Genomic DNA, 25,079 nt, shown 5'->3' on the forward strand with positions numbered 1-25,079 from the left:
AGAGTAGGCTTCAATCAACAGATTGATACTTTGGATTCTGCTTTTTTGTATAAAGTCTATCAGTTTTTTAAACAGAATTTTCTTTTCATAGAATATGGGCAGTATGACTGTTGCATATGATATATACAACTAGTAACAATTCTGGTTAAAATAAAATTCCTCTGTCACATATACGGTTTTGCTCATTCTAGACATTGGTAGTTTGACTGTAATAGATCAGGCAGAGCCCACCTAAGCCTGTTATACATACACATAATCCCTTAATTAGTTTGTTGAACTTATAACTTGACAGTGACCAAAATAAAAAGATGTTAATTCATAGAATAGTGACTCCTATATATGTATCTTCAGCCCTGAGAACTAATCGAATAGGCATTTTAAATACAACATGTCCAAAACATAAACTTTGACTTTTCCCACCCCAAACTACTTCTCCTCAAGTCTTCCCCATTTCTGGAAATGGTAGTGTCATACACATACATCCAATCCACCAGCAAATTCTATCAACTCTATCTTCAAAATTTACCCTGAATCTGACCACTTCCATTGTTACCACCCTAGTTCAAATCACCATCATCTCACCTAGGCTACCGCAGTAGCTTCCCAAATCACATCCATGATTCCACTCTGTTCTCCTACAGTCTATTATCTGCACAGCAGCCAGAGTGTTGATTTTAGAAGAATATATACTAACGTTCTAGAAAAGGTAAAAATTAATCAATGGTATTTAAAAAATCAGAAGAGTGGCAGCCCATGTGGGGGAATGATGAGAGTAAGTGTCGACTGGATCAGGGCTTGAAAGAACTTCGCTGAGATTATGTTTATGTTCTGTATCTTAACAGGAATTTGAGTGACACGGGTGTGCATTTGTCAAAACTATAAATATTACATAAAGATTTGTGAATTTAATGTATGTAAAGTTTAAATCAAAAGAAAAACCTATAAACAATATAATTTTAATCTCTAGTTAATAATATATATGCTGAAGTATATAGAGGAAAAGGTAATGATTTCTACAGTTTACGCTGAAACGCATCAAAAATGACATGGATTTAATAGGGCAATAGAGAAATGAATAGACACATAGACATGAGATAAGCAAATCTAGCAAATATTAGTGGTAGAATCTAGTTGGTGAGTACTTGATGCCCAATGCAAAATTCCTTCAGCTTTATGTTATGTTTGAAATTTTCCATAATACAGCATTAGGAAAAAATTATACAAAGCCTGCTGGGAATACAGCTCTGAGTAAATGCTGTATCAATGAATGAGACAAGGGTAGAAATTGGATCAAAAGTAGCATCATTATAAATTCTCTTAAAATTAATTTAGGAAAAAGTTCCACTACTTTAAAAGGTAAAACTTTTTAACAGGTTATTTACAATTCTTACAAGAAAGAAATTAAAAATAAATTTTAATGGTCCCCGTGAAACAATTTCCTACAATGAACTCTTGTCAGGGTTTCAGTTGCTACTCCTAGGGGATGGTACAAAGCAAGGAGAAAGAAAGGAAAGAAAAGAAATATATCAGAAGATTTACCAGAATCCTGTTCAAATGTAATAAGGTTTTACAGTATGATTTTGCTGGCACACTTGAATTTTGTCATCTAAAACTTGTAAAAAATAGTTTTGAATCAATATTTTTAAAGATGTGACAATAAAGGAAATTACTTTTTAAATTAACATATAAAAAGTAGGTAAGCATGCTTATAATTAAGCCTGATATAACTGCAAAATAAGTGGTTAAAAGTAACCATGGAAGTTCATCTAAGAATACCATGATGCTTTTCACCTAGAATATTTATTGCAGATTTTTAAAAAATGAAGCACAGTCTGTTTTTAATGATGAATGATCCCATTATATTTGAATATCATAATATTACACAGTATTTATTTTTCTCAACTTCTTCAAAATTAAGGAAAGTAAAAATAACATCAGTGAAAATAGAGGCCCAAAGTCAACAGAATAATATTTTCAAACTGTTCAAGCAAAATAACTGAAAACCTAAAATTTTGTGCTAAACTATCTTTCAAGTGAAAAAACAAAATAAAGACGCTTTTAGAAAAAAAAATTAAGAGATTTTTCCACAAACAACCCTAGAAAGAAAGAAACTATCCCTGGATGAAAGAAATGGAATGAAAAAATAATAAACAAAGAAATTGGTAAATATGTGTGTGGATGCAAACTGTCACTGTATCAAAAAGGTGGCGGAGGAGGGAATTGTTCACAGTTGAGGAACTTAAAAACAAGGTAAAAATAAAACCTTAGATACAAATAATATGGAAGATGATGGAGGGGTTAGAAATAATATTTAAGGTCCTTGGTACTGTTCAGGAGAATTGCAGAGATATTAGGTAGAGACTGTGTTAAGTTAAATAAACATCTTCAAAATTATGGCTATCGTACATGTATGTATATGTTTGTGTGTATAATTTTGCACTCAAACAGTAAAGGATGTTTTTAAATACAATAAAATGTTTATAAAACTAATGATGCATTAGGAAAGGAAGTAAGTCTCAATGACTGTCTAATAATTATCATTCAAACAACAATCTATGGCCATAACGTAACACTAGAAATCAATATTGAAAAGAAAAACACCAAAAATTCTTTTAAATGTAGAAATTTTAAAACATACTTTAAATAATTCATGCTAAAAGTTGTGATGAAAATTTCAACATATTTGTAACTTAATAATAGGACTATCAAAATTGGTGGGATAAAGGAATTTTATAGTCTTAAATATACATATATTACAAAATAAGAAAGACCGAAAATGAATACACTAAGAATCCAAGTCAAAGAGTTATAAAAAGAGGAAATGGAAAAATCCAAAGACAAGTAAAGACTGACTCAGCAGTTTAAAATTTTACCAGGCCCAAACAATTTCCCTGGATAGTTCTAGGGAAACCAAGAACAGGTAACCCCTGTCATATGCAAATTGTTTCTTAAAATACAAAAAAAGGGGGGGGGGTGAGAAGCTCCCCCCAACTCCTTTTTATAAGCCTGAAATAACACTGAAACAAAAACTGAACAAGGACAACATGAGAAAGGAAAAATTATGAGACAATCTCACAAAAATAGACAGAAAATTTCTAAATAAAATACTAGTAAACAGGATCTAACAGTGTACAAAATAATAATACCTAACATCCAGGTAGGGTTTATACCAGGGATACAAGGATGTGTTAATATTTAAAAAAAAAATGTTAATATACTTCACCATAGTATCAACTAAGAATAAAAATTAATGGTGATTTCAGCAAATTTGGAGAAAGTTTTGATAAAATTCAATAGACATTTATAATTCTTAAATAATTAGAAACTTAGCAAACTAAAAACAGAAGAAAACGTCTTTAACCTGATAAAGGGTATTGATTAAAAACTAACTAACAAGTGTAACTAACAAGTTCCCTTTAAAGTTCCAAACAAACTCAATATTGCACAGAAATCCTACTTAGTGAGGGGTAGGAAAGGGAAGGAGAAAGGAAAGGAGAAAAGAAGGAAAGGAAAGAGAAAAATAGAAAAGAAAGAGAGAAGAAAGGGCAGGAAGAGAAGGAGAAAGGGAAGGAGAGGAGGTATGAAGATTGGAAAGGCAGAAACAATTGTAACTATATACTGAAAATAAAGTTCTCTACATAGGAAGTGAGAAAAAAAATCTATAAAAGGAAAATCTTAAAATTTAAATTAATAAGAGTAAAATCTAGTAAGGCTGTTTAATACACGATCAATACACAAAATTCAGTAGTATTTTGTGCAGCAGTAACAACTGGTTAGCAAATGCACTTTTAAAACCATTTTACAACACCAGTTAAAGTATAAAGTGCTCACAATAAATCAATAAAAGCTGTATAAGGAATTTTTGAAGAAAAGTATAAATCTTCATTAAAACACAAAAAAGGAAACCTCCCACACATTAGGGTGCTTCATTTTATTCATGTTAAGAAATTCAAGAATAAATATGTTAATTCACCCCAATTTTCTGTATAAAGTAAGTGTAATTTCAAAGTAGAATTGGGATTTTTTTTTAATTTCCGAAGTTTACCCCAAAATTGAATAGTAAAGACCAAGAATAGCCCAAAATGATGTTAGAATAAGAACTGTAAATTTCCTATACCAAATGTCAAGATGGACAATAAAGCTACAGTAATTCAGATAGCATAGTATTGATACAGGTAAAGATAAATATGGCAAAGAAACGGAGTAGAGAATTCACATATAGGCTCGCCATATGTGGAAGTTTATATCCTAAATAAAATGTTAATAAATGTCAAATAAATCCATATTATATGTAACATTGAGCTACTCATAAATCTTTCCTGCTACTTATTCTAAGAAGACTAGCAGCCAAGAGGTGGATACAGAAATATCAAGATCTTGATAAGCGTAAGAAGAGGCATCCAGTCTTTTTCCTTCCTCAGAACATTTAATTCAATACTCAACACATAACAGGTGCTTAATACTTATTCACTGACATGAGTAGGATACTTGTTAAGAAACATTGAATTTGTTATTTTATTACTATTTATTTATATTAATAATAATAAAGCAACTCAAAATTTTTGAAAGTCATTCATCTTTACTGAAGCTTTTCTCTTCAATACATAATACCATATGACAATTTAAAATAGCTCCACTCTAAATACCTATAGCTTAAGTTACAGGAACTCAAAAAATAACAACAAAAACAGCACACACTATTCAAGACCTAATGAAGGAAACTAGTTTATACCACCATCTAGTGGCCACAGAATATAGCACAAAGAAAGTACTTACCCAGGGATGTCACCCAAGTACCAGCATCTAGAGTTTACATGTAGAGCTACTGCCCTCCTACTCAGCTGGGCCAGACAGAGTTGGATCCACCTCTCCCGCTTCCTTCTGCACATTTGATGAGTCTGACCTTTGGACATAACCAAGTAGAGACACCATTAAGGGGACTGTTGCCTCTGCCCACCTCATATAATTTCCTCCACCCTTTAACTGACACCTATTTGTTATGTGGGGTGTAAAATGCACTGTCACATTCATTCGACCAGACAGGCAATAATCAAAAATTATTCAGAAAAGTCTCATACACTGTTATTAATGATATAAATTTATAAAACAGTTTGGTACTATTTAGTAAAGATAAGTAAGTGCATATCTTACAACATAACAATTCCACACCTAGGTATGTACTCTATAGCAGTGGTTCATAATCTCACAACTGGAGGTTACAGTCTATGGCGAGGGTCCATGGGTAAAATTCAGGTCTGGTAACTTGGATGTAAATTACATTTTTAATTAATGCCACCAACTCCTAGCTTAAAATAAGCATTTCCTTTGATTATAAAGGTAGGCAACAAATCACAATATTATTAGCAAGACCAGAAACTTTGTGACCAATAAAATCACAGATATTGTCAAATTCCATTAACAGATAAAACTGTATGCTTATTAGTAATTTAAAGTTATATCTCTAATTCAAAAAGATACATGCACCCCAATGTTCATAATACCACTATTTACAACAGCCAAGACATGGAAGCAACCTAAATGTCTACTGACACATGACTGGATAAAGAAGATGTGGTAGATATACACAACAGAATACTATTCTGTCATTAAAAAAAGAATTAAATAATGACATTTGCAGCAACATGGATGGACCTGGAGATCATCATACCAAGTGAAGTAAGCCAGAAAGAGAAAGAAAAATACCATGGTATCACTTATATGTGGAATCTTAAAAAAAAAAAAAAAAAGAGGGAGACAAATGAACATATTTACAAAACAGAAATAGACTCACAGACAGAAAACAAACTTGTAGTTACTGGGGAGAATGGAGTGGGGCGTGGAGGGATAAATTGGGAGTTCAGGATTTGCAGATGCTATTATATATAAAATAGATAAACAAGTTTCTGCTGAATAGCACAGGAAATTATATTCAATACCTTGTAACAGCCTATAATGAAAAAGAATTTGAAAGGAATATATATGTATAACTGAATCACTATGCTATACACCAGGAATTAATACAATATTGTAAACTGACTCTACACTTCAATTAAAAAACTATATCTCATACCCACTAATAGATCTTATTATTCAGTGCCCTAATAAAGAAGCACATCTATTGCCTTTTGAAGAATTTGTTTTTGTATTGTTCCAGTTTTTTGAGATCTAATTGACATATCGTGTAAGTTTAAGGTATGCAATGTGATGACTGATGTATACAGATACTGTGACATGATTACCACCATAAGGTTAGTTAACACATCCTTCACTTCACATAGTTACCTTTGTGTGTGTGCTGAGAAGTTTTGAGGTCTATTCTCTTATCATATTTTAAGAAAATAATACACTTATATCTTCATCATTCCAGTTCAATTTGTTATCTTTGCATTTTTGTAAATTTTTTTCTTTGTAACCCTATTCGTTATACATTTGAAAACATTTGAAGTCTATAGACTCACAAGATTTCCAAATGGTTTCTTGACATAGAAAAGGTTTAAGATGCCTGCCTTAGAGGAATTCTTCCAATGGAACTAGAAGACATCAACAAAGAAATTCAAATGGCTTGTCCACAGAAGTCAAACGGACAAAAAATTAAGGTATGGAATAGTAACAGCAGAGAAATGAATTTATCATTACAACTGTATTAACATGGATGATTTTCAAAGGCCTAAAATTAAAGCTAAGAATTATGTCATAAGATAAAAATAATCTGATTCCATTTAAAGAAATTTCTACTTCATACAAAACAAATAATATATTGCTTAGTGTTATGTACAAATGCAAATTTTAAAAAATAATGTAACGATTAATACAAAGTTCGGGATCATGGTTACTTGAGGGAGATCATGGATGTATACTGGAGGAAGGAGAACAAGAAGGAACATGTACTGAGCTAAACTGCTGGCAATATTTTACTTCTTAAGCTTGGCAGGAGCACAGGTGTCCATTTTATTACTTTCTTCAAAGTGTACAGATACATTGAACACACCTTTGTAGCTAATATAAATGCTTCATGTCACCTCCTTACAGGCCATCTCTGTCCACCCAATCTAAATAGCTATCCAGTTACTCTATATCACAGCCTATTTTAATAATCCAGGGTTTTTTTAGTATGATTTTTCTAGCTTTAGACTACCTGTTTTTTGGACTACTTGTTAGAAGTTTAGGATATACAACAATAATTTTCAAAATGTTTATCCTATGTGTTTTCCAGGTATTTCAGAGACATGTAAAAAACAAGTAGGCACAGAAAAACATTCCATTTTAAATACTATTTAGAGGCGATTTTCCATCTCAAGTCTAAAACTACCTTAGAGGTCACAAATCTTTTAAATATAGATGGTAAACTGAACTTATTCTACAATCTTGCCTTTAAACCCTGGCTGGGCCACTTAGCAGCAGTGAACCAGAGGAAATTATTTAAACTCACTTTTCACTTATAAAATGGAGATAAAGCTTTTTCACTTATAAAATGGAGATAAAGCTTAACTTATAGCAGGATAACTAAAACCTGTGAGAAACTGAATAGGAGACTGTCTTAGGCACCTAACAGCATTTAACAATGTTTACCTATCTCTAAGTTATAGCCATAAATTTTACTCCTATCTTATAAGCATTCTCCTTTCGGATATATTCTTGCAATTTCCCTCTATCTTTCTCCTGGCTTGATGCAATTCAGGATAAGGCTCTAGGAGATGGCAAGGCCACAGTGTGGAGGAAGTCTATGTCTTTCTATGTATAAAAGAGCTGCCTGCCCACCAGGAACATCCATTTTGTTTTCTCATAAAAAATAAAATCCATTTGAGTTTAAGTCATAATACACTTTTGGTGTCAATTTGTAACAGCAAATTAGCCTATACTAATTAATGTATTCTTGAAAGATACTACCAAATATTGAGATCTCTGGCCTCCTTCTTTCTTCAGCCTCAGGAACTTGGCAACAAAAATTACACTTCACAAATGGGACACCAGAAGTTTCCTTACAGGGGAAACTGACTAGACAAGAGAAGTAATTTATAGATAACAGTTGAGGTGAGGGAGGTCTACTCAAGGAAACTGTCCAGTCAGATCACCCTACAGTAATGCCCATTACCTGGCAGGCCCATACTCATATAGTTCTCAAACTTTTTTTTCACTGTCCCACTTGAAAATACAAGCTGATAGACAAGGGTCACAAATATGAAAACATTTCAGGAAAAACTCTGGTACCAAAGACAAAAGAAAATAATCAAATAGAAAACAAAATAAAACTCAAATGAAGACTTCAATCATCAACTTTTAAAAAGAAAACATCTGTAATTAGTGTCCTGAGACACAGAAATATTGAACCCATGAAACACAAAGAGGATAATATTTCTGAAGACAGTGGGGGAAGAAAACATTCTGGAAAAGGGGGTAAAAGGAGCTCTCGGAAATACATACTGGAGGTCGGAAGTTTAAAATTTTACTAGACAAGTTAGAAAATAAAATTGGAACATTTCATCCCCTCTCCATAAGCAAAAAAAAAAAAAAAAATTTAATAAGAGGAAAAAAAGAAAATTAAAGGGTCGAGTGGGGGCATAACATCTGAATAAGAGAAGTTCCACAGATAGAGGAGAAAGAAAAAATCCAAGAAACACAACAAATTTTTTCATAATTTAAGTGTTTCCAGATGGAAGAGGGGTCTACTGAGTGAGACACAATGGATGAAAAGAGACCTTTTCCAAGGAATATCACTGTGAAATTTCAGAAAATAAGGGACAATGAGAAAAAACATAAAAGCTTCTGGAAAGAAATAAGTCACATACAAAGGATCAGGAATCAGAATGGGATGAATTCTCACAAGAAGCTATAATACAATGGAGCATTACCTTTAAAACTATGAGGAAAATTATTTCCAATGTAGAATTTTACATCCACCCAAACTATAAATTAAGAAGGTTGATAAATACGTTTTTAGAAATGCAAGTCTCACAAGTTTAACTCCTATGTACCCTCTCCTAAAATTAGGCACATAAAGATACAAGATCCTGGAAAAAGGAAGTCCAACACAAGGCAAAAGCGATTCTGTAGGAAATCAGTGAAAGGGGAGCTGAGAACTAATACAAGGCCATCTCAGGGACTACTTAGTCCACACTGGACCAAGAGAACAAAAGACTCCTGAAATATAACTCTAGAAGATGAAAGTAATAACCTGATTAAAAAGTTAATCATTTTGGGTTTTGGCAAATAATCTGGGGATTAATGAGTGATGGTATAAGGAAAAAAAGAGAAGCAAATGAAAAAGAGAAATAAAAGAAATAGTCATCCTTCTATTGATTAAGATCATAAGTTTAATCTGTATGGCAGTGGCTTGAACTAGAAAGTGACTTCTCATGTAAAACAGAAGTCCAGAGACAGGCAGTCCAGGGCTCTTGGCATGGTGGTCCATGGTGTCAGAACCTAGGCTGCTTCTCCCTTGTTGTTCTGCCACTTTCAGCAGGAGGCTTCCACCTTATAGTCCAAGAACTCAAGCCACATCCAGATTCCAGAAAGCAGAAATAAGAAAGACACAGACGGGAAGAACCCCTTCTACACAACTTGAAGATCACTTACAGTAAATGCACTAACATATCCCACTGGCCAGGACTTAGTCACATGGCTGCAGCTAGATGCATGGGTTCTCTTAGCATTTTTTAAGAGGGGGTGGGAAAGAATGGCTACTGGAAAATAGAAGTCTCTGCTACCTCCCTCCAGCACATTCTAGTCTCCATATTCTACTTTGTTTTACCTCATAGTAATTATTTATCCCTGATAGCTTTTTCCTTCATTTATGTTTCCCCTAACCTGGAAGTTCCAAGAGGACACAGACTTTGTCTTTTGTTCACCTCTGTGCCCTAGTTTTTGGAAAAGTGTCTGAAGAATAGAGGGAATTTAATTAATACAGGTTAAATGAAGGAATGAACTGTTAATTCCAGGGAGGAAAGTCTAAGAAAACAAATTTAAACATAAAGATCCCATCTAGGCACAGATAACGCCTTGTCTTCATTAGTCAGAAATGGATGCCTGTTGTTGGGAAAAACTGAATCACCCTCTCTGGAATTAGTAACTTTAAAAAGCCTCCTTTCCTCTGAAGAGATGATTGAAGTCATTGTACAATGCACAACGAAATCCCTAGTCTTAATAATGTAAGCAATGTTACATTAATGTTTGCAATGATGTAGCTATTAGAAAGAATAATGTAAACATTAATATGATGTAGGTAATGTAAATTAATAAAGTAATCAATTAACTGAAATTTTTTGTGTAAACATTAGACGTGAGAAGGGAAATTATCTGGGGGGAGTGGTATATTAGAGACTTAAATCTTCCTTTTCCATAGAGAGTCAACAGATACTATCTAAACCAAAAGCAGAAGAAGAAATAGTAGAATATGCTTATTATTTGAAAACATAGACACAAACGTTGGAAGAAACAGCTCGAAACGTTTAAAGTGGTTATTCCGGTGAGCAATAACCAGGGATAGGGCAAGGATCAGAATTTTTGCTTTTAAGGCTTATAGAATTTTAAGTTTTAACAACATATGTTCATCTTTGAATTTTTCATATGTAGCTCAATGTCCCCATTCCTCTGAGCTCCTGGAAAATACAATGTTAATGATAAGGAGCCTTACAAATTGATGTTCGGGGCAGTGATGACGGAGAATGCGCTTAGAACAGAAAAGTGAAGGCTCCCTGGTCTTCAGCTATATGTACATCACACCGAATAAAACCTAACGGAAAACACGTCCACAATTTAAATTCCAAGCATGACACGCGCAGATCCCTACTGCCTTCCCAGTGGTCCCCCACACTCGCTTTCTACACACAAACATTTACGAATTGTACGCCAAGTGCGCGTGGAGACGAGGGGATGGGCCCAGAGGCTGGCCAGGAACGGCCTCAGCCACTTCTAATGTGACTTCTGACGTTGGGGTAAAAACGTTTGGGGAAACAAAGGGACTGGAAAGGTCAGAGCTGACACCAGACACGTCGCCTCGAGAACTGGGCGGTGAGGCCGCGCCTCCGCGCCGGAGGCGGAGCCCAGCCCCGCCCCGAGCTTGCGTCTACCCCTGGTGTAGGCGCTGCTCCCTGCCAGTGGGAAAGCCACAGGAGGAGGAATTTAAGGAAGAATACCCGCCAGTTGCCCTCCTCAGCGCCCGGAGCCGCGCCATGCTAGCCCTCCGAAGCAGCCTGACTAGAGCTGTGGCCGCGCGGACGCCGGCGCCTCAGGTACGGACCGCAAGGACGCGCCCGACGTCTCCCCTGGGGGAGGGGTTTGCGAGAGGCTTCTGCGGGAGCGCGCGGGCCGCGCATGCGCCTACCTGCTCGCGCGCCCAGCCCTGCCTGCCTGGTGCTGCCCGCAGAAGTTCTAGTGAGAGTCCCGGAATCCGGAGACAGGGTACCCCGGGAGCGGGAGGAGGAGGAAGGGTGCCGCTAGGGTAAGACCCGCTGCTTGGGTCGCCTCCAGTCGGCTCGTGAACAGCCATGAACGGGGGCCTTTTCTGGCCTAAGTGTCCGGCGGCCCTAAGGACACCCCTAAAGCGCCCGCTGCTGCGTTTTTGCCGCCCAGCGCGGTTGCTGTTGCCGCATTGGGGCCCATGCCAGGCGCTGGTCCGGCCTGTTTAATTGATTTGTCTTTTGACAAGCTACCGGCTGCTCCCGACTGAAGGGAGAAGGAGAAAAACGTCAACCAGATGCTGGCTGGCAACAGAACCGGCCTCCCCTTTTTAAACGAAATACGCAACCTCCCAGCATTTTGCAGAGAACCTTAAAGAGGGGACCCAGGGTGCGGGTGGAGGAGCATCCTGCCCAGCAGCTACTGTCTCGTTTAGCTGGTGCCCAAGTCAGGCAGGGTCCAGAACCTCGCAGCCAATATGATGATAACAACTTCATTTAAAGTTAGATGAGAAATGTACAAAACAGATTTTTGTGATTCAGCCCTGTCAGGAATTGGCCTATTCTGTGAATCCAACCTAGAGATTTTACTGTTTGCTATTTAGGCTTTTACTCCTTTCTCAAAGGACAGGATAAGAAGAGGATTAATCTACTCTAGAGACTGACTATCTGGAAAAGACTAAAGAAGAACCATCAATGGCCCCTTCACTCAAAATTAGCAAGGCAGTCTTTATCCTGATTCTCTCTACTGGGGCAGGGGCAGGAATTATACCTTAAATTTTTATTCTGAACTTTGATGTTATTAAGTATCAACCAAATGATCTCTTACAAGTGAACTGTAAGTCACTGCTGTGGAGAATGAGCCCTAATTTGGACACAAGAGAACCTGAAGCACTCATGATTCCTCCCCCAGCCTCGTTCTGGTGGCTCTGCAACAAAAATCACTTCACATCCTCTCACAAACAGACACACCCCTTGCTGTTAACCTTTACCTGAGCTTTTCTATTGTATGTTTCTTCTGCCAACGATTATGAAATGTGTGTCTTTGATCACATATTTTGATCTCCAATTACAAATTCCCCTAAAAACAACTTAAGCAATTGTTACAAGTGCCCCATTGGACCATATATTTATATTTTATGTATAATATTTTAAAACTATATATGCTATAATTTATTTGTGTAACATTCTGTTAATAACGTTTGGTAAAACGGCACATAAAGAATGTCTGCCAGATGCAGGGACAGCTGCAATTGTTTTTGATGGCAAGCTTAGCTGGGCAATGAGAATATAACTTATCATAGACATGAAATGACCTCAAGATAGAGGATTATAATTAAGTCTTATACACAATTAAGTAAAAATATATACTTTAAAGTGTATGTATGTGTGTATATAAATATAAACTAAAAATATATACTATTGTGTTTTGTAAACAAAATATATGTCAGAACAAGAAGCCTACTGCTTTCCTTTGAAGCTTTTTCTCCTTCCTTCAGGTAGTCAGTATAAGACCAAAATTCATCAATAGCTTATATAAGTACCAAAACTGTTTTAATACATAATTCTGGTGTAATCAGCTTCAGGAAAGGTGCACATGCTAACCAAGTGTATGCATGATGGATATGTAAACTAGAATGCCATATGAATGTATGTGTATATGTATGTGTGTATATACATATATACATATGTGTATACATAAACACATAAACATAGACAAAGGATAATATATGGCAAAGCATTTCTTACTGAAAGTTAAGTTCACTCAGAGAACCAAGTTAGAAACTTACATAGCATATGACTATTACAAAAGGAACTAGTGGTTCTTAAGGGGTTCTTCCTTCAACCTGCTATAATTGCATAGATTAAATGCCCTTCTTCAGATTGCATCTATAATTAAAACCTAATAATTATTCAGACAATTCTGACTTACTGATTTTTCATTTTTCTAGCATTTACACAGTCTGTCATCATATTACAATGCAATTGGATAGGTCATAGTTTCCTATTACATTAATTACACTCCTAACCTATTTTTGACCAGTGATTTCCTTCAATGGATTTAGGAAATACTTTGATCTGACTAGCAATTTCCATTGTTTTAAGATCCTAAAAAAAAAAAATGAGTTGTCTGCTAGTAAACACATTTCAATTGTGCCTGCTAAAATACCTGTGTATTATAAAATTGCTTTAAATGCTTAACTCTAACACATATGCTATTGACTAAAGACAGAACATTGGCTAAATAAGGGATAATAAACTATTTGTAAAATGTATTGTGATCCTAATTGTAGTCCTTGGGTAAAGAAAGTGCTCCAGTGCCTCCTTATGAGCAACTTCTCATGAAAAAGTGACTAAAGGTAGATCCCCTGCTAGGAAACAGTAGCTAAATATTTAGAATATTTAAAATTAGTTATCTTTATTGACATATCTCTAAACAAATTCTATGGAGAAAGGACAACAGAAGTGCAAACAGATTATGAGTCTGACTGTCCTTTGTTTCCAGGCTCAGATTCAGTTGTAACATATTATAAACCCTACCTTCCCAAAATATTTGATTTGCCTTATCTTTCTTTAGGTGTGCTCATCTTTTGCTACAGGCCCCAGACAATACGATGGAACATTCTATGAGTTTCGTACCTCTTATCTTAAACCATCAAAGATGAAAGAGTTCCTGGAAAATGTTAAGAAAAACATTCATCTTCGGACAGCTCACTCTGAATTGGTTGGATACTGGAGTGTAGAATTTGGAGGCAGAATGAATAAAGTGTTTCATATTTGGAAGTATGGTATGATTCATGAGCTTAAGTATTCAGTACAGATCTTCATTCAGTTAGATATTACACGAGACTTGGATCTACGTTACTATAAATACATACAGCTTAAGTAAAACTTTAAAAAAGCAATACCAAAAAAATAAATTCAGTGATTACTCCTCCCAGTGGTACACCTCTAACAGCCCATTGCTGGAACCTTTATATTATCACATGGGAAGTAATACTGGGAAAATGTGGCATCTCCAATTTCAAGTCCTAAAATTGTGAACTGGACTTTAATGCTTATAAAAGTTTAGAATGGTGTATTGTAAAGATTGTTTATGAAAAATTTAAAGCTGTGATTGCAAGAACCCAGGTGGGTTAGGATCATAAAGGAAAGTAGAGTTATTTTTTTCTTAATATTGAAGCTATAGCCGGTATCAATATTTTAGCAGAAATCATTCAAACATCTAGGGAATTTAGGAAAACAGAAGTTAATAGTTAATTTTGAAGCCCTCATCGTTCTATAAGATTTAATAATTCTGTTATGTTTCAGGACCACTTTTGGGTTTTTTTCTGCCCCCAGGATTTCAAGGAATTCACCATCATTATATTAGTCTAGGGAGGTAAAGGAAAAGGAATTGAGTGAATTCTTCCCATACCGAAGCTGACCAGCCCCTGGTTTAGTAGAAGAAGAACAGTTGCAGGAATCCCTAGAATGTTTATTCAGATCTTTGTGAAGTCACATCAGGACTTGATATTCAAAGAGCTTTTAATAACTTCATTTAGTGTTTGGTCATCAGTGTCCAAAGTTAATAGTCATCTTATACTTTAATATGAAAAGTACTCATTCTGTACTTAACGTGGCCATAGTTTAGGGGTTTTCCCTGTTGTAATAGAACAAACCCCCATTAAAACACAGTTTATGCTTTAATGCAACAGCAGTTGAATCATGTCCCATTAAGAAAATAAGTAGTAAGGTCCTGACATAATGTAAGCTCTAAGGTAGGTGTTATTCCTTATCCACAACATAAACCATAGAAGACTCTTACCATTAGTCTTATAAAGCCCTAATAGTAAATACAGTACTGGGTCCATATGTTTGTAACGTATGTTTGTAACAAACAGAAGAGAAATAGTACTGTGTAAAAAGAATGGGCGACAGTAAGAGAATCAGCATTATTTCCTTGGAAGCTGTTTGTTCAAAGAAGAGGCTGAAAAAGCAAATCGTAATTTCATTTGTGTTAAATTTAATTCAGTTGTACCTTGACCTGACCGCTCATCACCATCACCACCCACAAAGAAAAATAGTCTTTTTCTAAGCTGACACTGTAATTTAAATGCTTCAATTAAATGAATAAGAATAGTTAATATACATTGAGTACTAAGTTGATGCCAAACACTGTTCTGAGCTCCTTTCATGTACTAATTCATTTAATCCTCACATCAGCCCTGGAGGTAAACGGGCATAGAAAGAGTCAATAACTTACCTAAGTCTCACAACTACCTACTAACTTAGTAGGCAGTAGTAACTTAGTAGGTCGTTGTGAGTAGAGTCTGTGACGCCCATTACTATAATATATTATCATTAGTTGTTTACATTGCTCCTCCCCTTTTAGACCATTAGCAACTTGGAGACAGATGTCACATCTATTTATGTCAGTATCTCCAGGGACATAACACAGTGTCCTTATGTGGACTCCTGAACACTTGCTAAACTGAATGAAACTCAGAAAACGTACAGGTGATTTTAAATTTAACATTTTTATTTTTCTTACTCCTTTTCTTTCCATAGACAATTTTGCTCATCGAACTGAAGTTCGGAAAGCTTTAGCCAAAGATAAGGAATGGCAGGAACAATTTCTCATTCCAAATTTGGCTCTTATTGATAAACAAGAGAGTGAAATTACTTATCTGGTGCCATGGTGCAAATTAGAAAAACCTCCAAAAGAAGGTAAGTCCTTCTTTCTTAATCACTTTGAATTTTGATGGAGAAAATACTAAAGATTTATAAAAACTAAAGCTCTACTGGAAAAAAAATGAAGTTAATCTTCTGCTTAATATAGGAACATATGTTGATTGTTGAAATAAAAATAAGTTGGACCTCTTAGCTTATCCTTAAAAAACATGAGCATTAAATAATGAAGTATTTTTCCAAACTGGTATCTTACTGATACTTAAAGCTTAGCTGTATTACAGAAAAAGTTGACATAGTAAAGGTCGAGAAGTTGGGCCTTGGGAGCAGGGAACACATGTGGGTAGATGAGGGATAGTGTATGATATTTTGTCATAGTTTTGAAATAATATAAACTTTTAAATATGAAAGTATTTTTCCATAAATTACTACTAATCTCAAATCACCAAGTATCAATTTGCTTATAAAAGTGACCGTTTTGGGGGAGTGAATTAACTGAAATTGCCAAGCTGTATTACTGTAGTCTAACTTTTGTGTCTTCCTCTTTCTTATTTCTCAGTTTGAAAATAATTCCTAAAGATTTGTCTTCTTCCTGATTTCACTTCTTGCTGACTTAAAGAAATTATTACCTCAATCCAGTTTTAAACAAAGGTCAGATTAGAAAAAGCATAAACTAATTTAAATTTTATTTTTATCTCCCCCATTATTCCCAACTCTGTAGTGCATTTTAGATTACAGGAGATTTGAAAAGTCTTATTTAGATCCTTAACCACTTGCATCCCCCACTGCTTTTAGCACCATGTAAGTGAACTAGTGGGCTTCAGAGACAATGTCAGATCTTGATTCTCTTTCTCTATGTGATTCATGATTCTTCTGTAACTTTTGCATGTTTTTCCTTTATTTCTCAAATCTACTTGTCCCCTAGGTTTTTTCTCTTCACCCACCCTGTACTTCCTCCCAGAAGATAAAAATCCTTTTCAGGTATTTACCTGGATATTTAGGAATAATGAAACCATCTTCTTTAGGGTTTCTTTTCCCTTAAAAACTCTGAGACAGTCACTTCAGGTCCATTTGCTTGCTGTTCCTGGTAGAAATGGAAACATATAGGGGGAAATTACATAAAGTAAAAAGTACTGGAAGTTGGAAAGAAGAATGGAGCCATAAGAGATTGGAAAATACTTCCTTATTCATTTCTTTTATAGAAGTGTAGATGCAGACAGCTAAAAAAAATCCTATTCCATTGTAAATTCTCACTATTTTAATGAAAAATTTTACAGATTAAAAATATGTTAGATAATAGCTTACCTATAGCTTCCAGTCCCTTTTTCTTTGTTCTGTATGATAAGCTTAACAACTGGCCCTTAAACTAGGACAAAGACTTTCTAAACATAAAAACATAGACAGTACAAATTGGTAATAAATATGTCTACATGAACACGTATAGCTGTATGATCCTCCAGATCTGTACATGTAGATTAGCTTTCCACTGGAACCAAAGTAGACAGGATTACAAATTGCTTGCGTGTGTTCTGTAAAATAATTATTTTTCTCCCTATTCTAGGAGTCTATGAACTGGCTACTTTTCAGATGAAACCTGGTGGGCCAGCTCTGTGGGGTGACCCATTTAAAAGGGCAGTTCATACTCATATCAATCAAGGCTACACAAAATTAGTTGGAGTGTTCCATGCAGAATATGGAATACTCAACAGAGGTACGGTTGTCCATTTCTTCTATGAAACTGCAAAGTATATTGGTGATCTAGTGTTACGTTCCTAGGGTCAGTTTGTCTCTGTTCTCATTATTAAGTATATTTTACCTTTTATTGACAAATTTTTAGTTTTTTGTAATTTTAAGGGTTAAGCAAACCTATTTTCCATCTCATTTATTAAGAATATTAACATCTTGTGAAGCCTTATTCAAATACTGAACTGGCTCTTTTCTCTGATACATCAAAATGAGAAAATTTTTAAAACTGGAAAAAACCTGAAGAAATCACCTATTCCTTTCATTATCTTTTGTTTCCTGTGAACGTACTTTTATCAATTTTCTTCTTTTTGTCCTTTTTCTCCCGTTTTTTTAGGGTATAACTAATGTGTCACATTGTATAAGTTTAAGGTATACAACATAGTGATCTGATACATGTATATATTGCAAAATGATTACCACAATAAGTTTAGTTAACATCCATCACCTCATATAGTTACAAATTGTTTTTTCTCATGATAGGAACTTTTAAGATTTATCTTCTTAGCAACTTATTTATCTTACATGTGGAAATTTGTACCATTTGTACCTTTTGTGGTTTTATTTTTAATAACATGACTTAGGGTAGGGAGATTGCTTCTGGGGGAAAAGGATTTAAAAGTTATTAAAAATATTAAAAGCATGGAGAAGCCTAAAGAAAAAAAATTATCCATTTCTCACCACTTAGACACACATAGTATATATACCATATATGTACATATATGTGTACATATACATAGTATATTAATTTATTTAATAAAACACTTACTTGGGATATTTAACTTTTAACATTGAAAGATATTCCAATCAGAATTTTAGAGAGTTTTTTTGGTGGCAATTCAAATAATGCTTGTAAAGTTTATCTAAAAGGATAAATAAGACTTTTAATATTTAAAAGACTCATAATATCTTGTTGCCTCATCTTCCCGACTTCATGTCCAAAGGACATCTCAAACGTAACATATCCAAAGCTGACCTGATGGCTGCCCACAAATTCAACTGCTAGTAGTATATTCTAAGAAATTAGTTGACTGTACAAAAATAGTTGTTTGTTCAAGTTGGAAAACACATGAAGAGGAGAAAAATTATGACAATTATTAGATGCCTATCTCACACCATATGCTAAAATAAAATGAAGATGGATTATAGGTTTCAATTAAAAATTGAATTCATAGAATTACTAAAACAAAGTATAGATAAGTTTATATACTAATATGGATTAGAACAACATTTCTAAGCCAAAAGCAAATGAAGAAACTATGAATGTAAAAAAGAGTCAACTGATGATTTTATGATACAAAACCGCAAATTTTGTGTCCCCTAAAACAACATAAATGAAATCCAAAGACAAAAAGAAAAATAAAAACTTGTGCAAAGATGATACAGATGTTTTTCAATTGTTTCTTTACAGTATTCTAGGAAATATGCATGTTTTTCATTACACAAGAAGGAAATTTGAAAGACTATAAAATTTAGAGTCATATTTGAATGAAAAGATTAAAGTTTTTTTAAGTCTTTAACTTACTATAGTGGACATGTACAATTTTTATTTTAAAAAACTACTGAAAATGTGTGTGCACACGCTTTCTAATCTCAAATTCATTCTTAGTGTACTAGGAGTATGATAATACGCTGAGAATAAATCACTATTGCATTTCCAGAGAACAGTATGTAATATATACACTGTATATTTGCAAGTGTATATGTATCTATAAGATATACTCTTTGGTTCTCTCAATGTAAACTTTAGGAGTTATATTAAGAAAATATTAAGATCCAGACTGCCTGGGTTTGAATCTCAAATCCACCACTTAAAACTTTGTGACCTTGGGTAAGTTACTTAACCTCACTGTGCCTTACTTTCCTCATCCATAAAATGATGATAATAATAACCTATCACCTGAGATTATTATGAAAACTAAATGAGTTAATACATGCAAAATTTAAGACCAGGCTTGAAAAAAAAAAAGAAAAAGACCAGGCTTGGCATGCAGGAGCACCCAATGTTAGTAGTAGTTGTCATCAACATTGTCATTATTATAGCTATACATGTACTGCTGTTCTGATGAAGATTATGTCAACATTGTTTACAGTGTGGAAACAGTGTGGTATGACTTTATGTAATACACATGTAACACAGAAATAGATATATAGATATGTGTCATATATTATGTATTTATAACCATAAACCATATATTCTTATGTGTCTATGTGCATGTAAGTACATACTATATAAAAATACATGTATGCATAACTATGGAAAGAGATACACCAAGTATGAAAGTGGTTATCTGAGTGGTGTAGGCATGCTTTCTGTTGTCTCTTTATCTGCATTTTCCTATATAGCTATATTGTAATTATAAAATGTTTGTAAAAAATTATGCACAAGAACATTATCCCAGTATTTTATAGAATGTTGAAATACTGGAAATAATTTAATTGGTTAATAGTAAGGAGTTGGGATAAAATGTTGTACCGATAAGGAGGAATTCACATACCTATTAAAAACTGATGTTATTGCCATAGAAACTATGCATTGTTGATTTTTTAAAATCTATGACTAAGACTAAGCATAATATACAGCAAGATCCTAGTGTGATTTTACTTGTATTTTTTAAAGGAAATACACTTAATATTGGTAGAGGTTTTCTCTAGGTGGTTTACATGCTACTTTAAATTTTTTTTCTATGTATCCCCTAAATGTGCAGTGGTAAACACAGCTTTTTTATAACCTCACTTTTGTTAAATAAAATAATATGTGTTAGGAAGTCATGAAACTTGGGTCTAGTCCTGATTGTGTCTTTAGCTGTGTTACTTAACTTCCCTTCTCCAGCTTTCTGTTTCATCATCTATAAAACCGGTTTGATTAATTCATTTATAAATTTATCTCTCAAATCTCTGATCCTTCTGCAATCGTACCACTAACATACTTAGTTTTACCTTTTAGATACTCACTATTTTGAGCTAAAGAGTAAGGCCTAAAGTTTCTGATTAATTTTCTGTGTCTTATTTGTAGTAACATCATAGCCTTCAGAGTCTATTTCTGCTTATTTCTGCAGTTCACGTTCTTTGGTGGAACGAGAGTGCAGATAGTCGTGCAGCTGGGAGACATCGGTCTCACGAGGATCCCAGAGTTGTGGCAGCTGGTGAGCTATTTCACTCAGCACAAATTATTCTCAGGACAAATTTCATTTAGTCAGTAACTTTATATGCCTTCTTACGAATTTTTTTTCAGTTCGGGAAAGTGTTAACTTCCTTGAATCTCAGCAGAATATGCTTCTGATTCCTGCATCATTTTCACCACTAAAATAGTTTTCTGCTGGAATACGAAGTATTTCATTAACTGCGAAGAGATGTGTCTGCTAGTGGTGCTTAAATTCTCCCAAGAAATTCTTATTTTTATTTGAAGGAGGTGGTAAGCCAATTTGCTGTGTCCTTTCCATTTTTAAAAGCTAGCTCTGTCCACTGTCACCAATACTTCAGGAAAGAGTCTGTTTATTTTCTCCTTCACATCTCAGTATCTGTCATACATTAAAATCGTTGCCATTACTATAGAATCCTGATTTTCATTTGTTTCAGAATATCTCTGGTTCTCTGTTTTGACAACCCTCTGCTCTTACACCATTCTCTTAACATTCAAATGATTATGTCACATTTCCATACCTGTGAGAATATCTTTAAATTATTTGTATACATTGTCAACCTTCTCATCATGTTTATTTTTCTGAGATTTTAAGAGTTTTTTGTCCAGTAAAGTTTATTTTATAATACCAATTGGGATTCATAAAAATATTAAATGCATCTCTTTACTATGGAAAAGTACAATATCATCTGTGTCATCTGTGTTAATTATGACACATTAAGAATTAATCATTTGGATAATAATCTTATTAGGTCCTGGTATTAAAAACCATTCATGATCCACTGGTTTATATGTTGCAGTGTCTTCATTTACAGTTAATTTTACTAATTTTTATTTCATTTTGGATCACTATTTAACAGAGATACTTGATCATCTATTTGTTTTAATGAGATATTTATGGTTATGGAAATGTTTGCCCTAATAACAGCCTACATACACAGTCTGATTCTTTTTATTGTGGTTTGTATTTTTATCCTCATCACTGGAGCTATTGTTGTGTTGCCATAAGATAATGAGAAAGTAACAATGTGCTATCTTGTAAATATTAAGTTACCTCGAGTAATATCCTACTAGTAATCTTACAAGAATCTCTTCAGTACCATCACAGACATACTAGGATTTTCCTACAAACATCTGTAGTTTTTATTGTACTTGAGTGCCTCAGCCTCCTTAAACTAGGTTTGGTACTTCCAAGCTCTCCTGGTAGCCTGTACTTACAGCTGTGTTCTTTTATGTTTCTAACATTTTACAAATACAGTACAGTAAATTATGAATTAGCTGTCCATGGGAAAACTGAAAGACAGGAAGCACGATCACCTCTCATTTACCTGGTCTTCAGGAATTCAAAGGACAAACTGAGTTCCTAGGAAGGCAAAGAACACCCTGACTCTGGAGGTTAAAATCTATCAGACATGTTAGAGGCATTGGCTCCGAGTTTTGATAAAGAGTCTTCCACCTCTGTTTCTTTGAAAAGTTGTCTCTTAGGGAAGAAGGTGGTGGTGGTCGTGGGTATTAACTGAAGTCAGTGTGGACAGACTTTCTCTGGTGTGAGATGAGATCTGTGCTTAATGCCATGTTTGGTGACATGACATTGTACAATGGCCTCTGCCTTTTCCTCTTTCGCTCATCTTTAGACCAGCTAGAACATTTCCTGGGGATACCCAGGGGCTGTCTCCTCCACCCAGTCCAGAGCCCCGTTGGAGATTTATAAAGCAGCAGCAGAGCAGAGTTCTTACCGACAAAATTGGAGAGCCAGTAGATGATGGGGCTTCATTCTGCTGATGAACTGCAGGTGCTTCGCTTTGCTGATTCTCTCCTGGATCAGAAACACGACAAAGCTGGCTGGGACAAAGGACACTGCAAAGATGACCCAGATGGACATGAGGATTTCCACTTGACATGCTCTTCCTAGGAAGAGAAAATAAGGATCTGAGGGGTCATGGATGCAATTGAGGATTCAGTCAAGGACACACACATGCATACAAATTCACATGAATATCTGAAGAACAGCTCAGAAGAAGACATCTATTCAATAAATAAAATAAAATTATTTTATTCCAAGTTAAAACATCATTGTCAAGTCAAAAAACCTGACAATTCAAATGCAAAACTGATTTCTCTGGGTTCAGAAGAGTCCAGCACTAAAGTGAAACTGTTGAAAGGAGTCTGAGAGACCCAATGGTATTCACTGTTTTTGATCTTGTAAGAGCAGCAGGTTATAAATTCTCATACGCACGAAGGACTGGTTTGGTCTGAAAACTTATTAATGCAAAAACATTAGTGTGAAACTACTCAAATAAGTTAAATTCTTCTGGCTGTAAGTAAACTGGGAAACGGTGTAAAGTGTATCAACCTCACAGAAAAATTCTAGCAAATTCTTGGTATAAGAATGCTCTTATGCCCATTACACAGGGTCTTCTATAAAATTCCTAGTGACCTGTATTGATATTCTGTAGGAGATAAGCAGAAACAATAATTTCCATGCTCAATATACCTGATCTACACTTCCAAGTATTAATTGTAACTCAGTCTTGACTGGCATAAGAGCACTAAATGCCAGTGATGGCTTTGTATTTAAGAGTTGTAAACAGTAAACTGTTAGGTGATCATATTTACCTGCAAGCTACTCCCATGGATCAGCACTCTGGGTCCATTTTTCTGACATGTCTTGGGATGTATACTGTACCTTGCCCAGCTTTAAGTGTTTCTTCACTTCCTCAATGACATCCTTAACATGACTCAAAGGAATTGATGGAGAATTACTGATACCCTGGGAAACCCACCATACCTAAAATGATGGCCTGACAATAAAATCCATGTGGAACACAGCATTACTCGCAGCAGGCACAGGATGAGTATGTACCTACTCCATTTAAGTAGAGTCCTTCTACAAAGGAAGTCCAAATTCAGATTTGGTGAAAGTTATAGCTCAACCTGCTCTATTGGATTCTGGCAATATCTTAATTTCTTATGGTTCCTGCCGAGGGGGCTAACAGAAACTCAATGGGGAAGGGGAAGGGCCCTGGGCTTGATTACAGACAAAGTTAGACATCTGAGATGTTGAGGAAAGAAGGCTCACTCATCTCACAGATACTCCAGCCATGGTGGCTCAGGCCTGAACTTGGGTCTCAAGGCAAACAAATGAGGAGTCAGGATGAACAGTGAGGGACACTGACTAGAGAGGCCTGAAGGGCTTATATACAGGCCTAACATGAGGGCCCCTGTAGGGGTCTGAGACTGCTCTTAAGTTTTGAGGTAGCCATGTAAGTTATCTCATTTTCCAGGAGGTATGAATGGATTTCAACAATTCTTCCTTCTTTTCTTCCCAAGTCCCACCTGTTCCTTCAAAACTCAGAGCAACAAATGAGTTGAAAAGCACAGAAAATAAATGGTCTTAATACTATTTCCTCCATCCAAATCCTTCTTGGGTTCATGTAAAAAGCCTGGAAAACTGTATGTACTAAAGTCCTTAGGACCTTTTGGGAATCTGATTCCCAAAGTGTAACTGGGAGAAAAGTATAACCAGGATATGAGACTCATGTTTCGGATTAAACCAACTGAAAAACCACCTTATTTAATAATATACAACTGAACTAGAAGATTTTTACATTCAAAGCCACAGGGCTGAAGTAGTCTGGGTCCTAAAAATACCACACATAGAAGAGCTGCTTGCCAATAAGGGAAACCCATTCTAGATTCTTAAGAAATAAGAAATAAAATCTTATTTTGTTTCAAACAGTATACATTTTGGTGTCTATTTGTTATAGCAGTTGAGCCTATCCTATTTAATATATCCTTGAAAGGCTGAACCACATTCAGAAATACCAGATACAGCAGAAGAGGTCAAAACTAGTCATTAATTAATTAATTAAGTGAATGGCTTCCTACCAAACACTGAGATATCCAGCCTTCTATACTGGTCAGTCACAGAAAATGCAACAAAGGCTTAAAACTCACCTAAATGAGGACCCTGAAAATTTCCTCACAGGGGTAACTGAGAGGCTAAGAGGAATGACTTACAGATAGGGACAGATGGGTCCATTTCCCCTCAGTGAAACAGCCCAGTAAGAAAACTGTACAGTGAAGCCCACATTTGATAGCCCCACTCATACTCAATGAGCTTTCAAAAA

The 25,079-nt window shown here is 35.1% G+C and overlaps 1 protein-coding gene across 3 annotated transcripts; it reads left to right on the plus strand.

Annotated features, from left to right (window-relative positions):
• Positions 1–11,021: 11,021 nt before the first annotated feature.
• Positions 11,022–24,690, plus strand: LOC105087913 (protein NipSnap homolog 3A). 3 transcript variants are annotated; one of them, XR_004136307.2, is made up of 7 exons: positions 11,024–11,228; positions 13,972–14,182; positions 15,945–16,103; positions 17,626–17,775; positions 20,867–20,953; positions 21,043–21,222; positions 22,584–24,690. XR_004136307.2 is itself a non-coding variant. In XM_064490364.1 (6 exons), the coding sequence occupies exons 1-6, from the start codon at positions 11,169–11,171 to the stop codon at positions 22,658–22,660; spliced, it is 744 nt and encodes a 247-aa protein (XP_064346434.1). In that variant the 5' UTR covers positions 11,022–11,168; the 3' UTR covers positions 22,661–24,690. The 3 variants fall into 3 exon arrangements, 2 of the variants coding, with proteins under 2 accessions (XP_064346434.1, XP_010976996.1); XM_064490364.1 differs by lacking the exon at positions 21,043–21,222 and having other exon boundaries at positions 11,022–11,228; XM_010978694.3 differs by lacking the exon at positions 22,584–24,690 and having other exon boundaries at positions 21,043–21,889.
• The last annotated feature ends 389 nt before the right edge of the window (positions 24,691–25,079 follow it).

This window comes from Camelus dromedarius, chromosome 10, assembly GCF_036321535.1.
Source record: "Camelus dromedarius isolate mCamDro1 chromosome 10, mCamDro1.pat, whole genome shotgun sequence".
Classification (NCBI taxonomy): domain Eukaryota; kingdom Metazoa; phylum Chordata; class Mammalia; order Artiodactyla; family Camelidae; genus Camelus; species Camelus dromedarius.

Bases quoted from the DNA above. Each gene is read 5' to 3' on its own strand.
- LOC105087913 (XM_064490364.1), top strand. From the start codon at position 11,169: ATGCTAGCCCTCCGAAGCAGCCTGACTAGAGCTGTGGCCGCGCGGACG. The intron at 11,229-13,971 runs GTACGGACCGCA...ATCTTTCTTTAG, and splicing joins CGCGGACGCCGGCGCCTCAG to GTGTGCTCATCTTTTGCTAC. The intron at 20,954-22,583 runs GTGAGCTATTTC...GCTCATCTTTAG, and splicing joins TCCCAGAGTTGTGGCAGCTG to ACCAGCTAGAACATTTCCTG.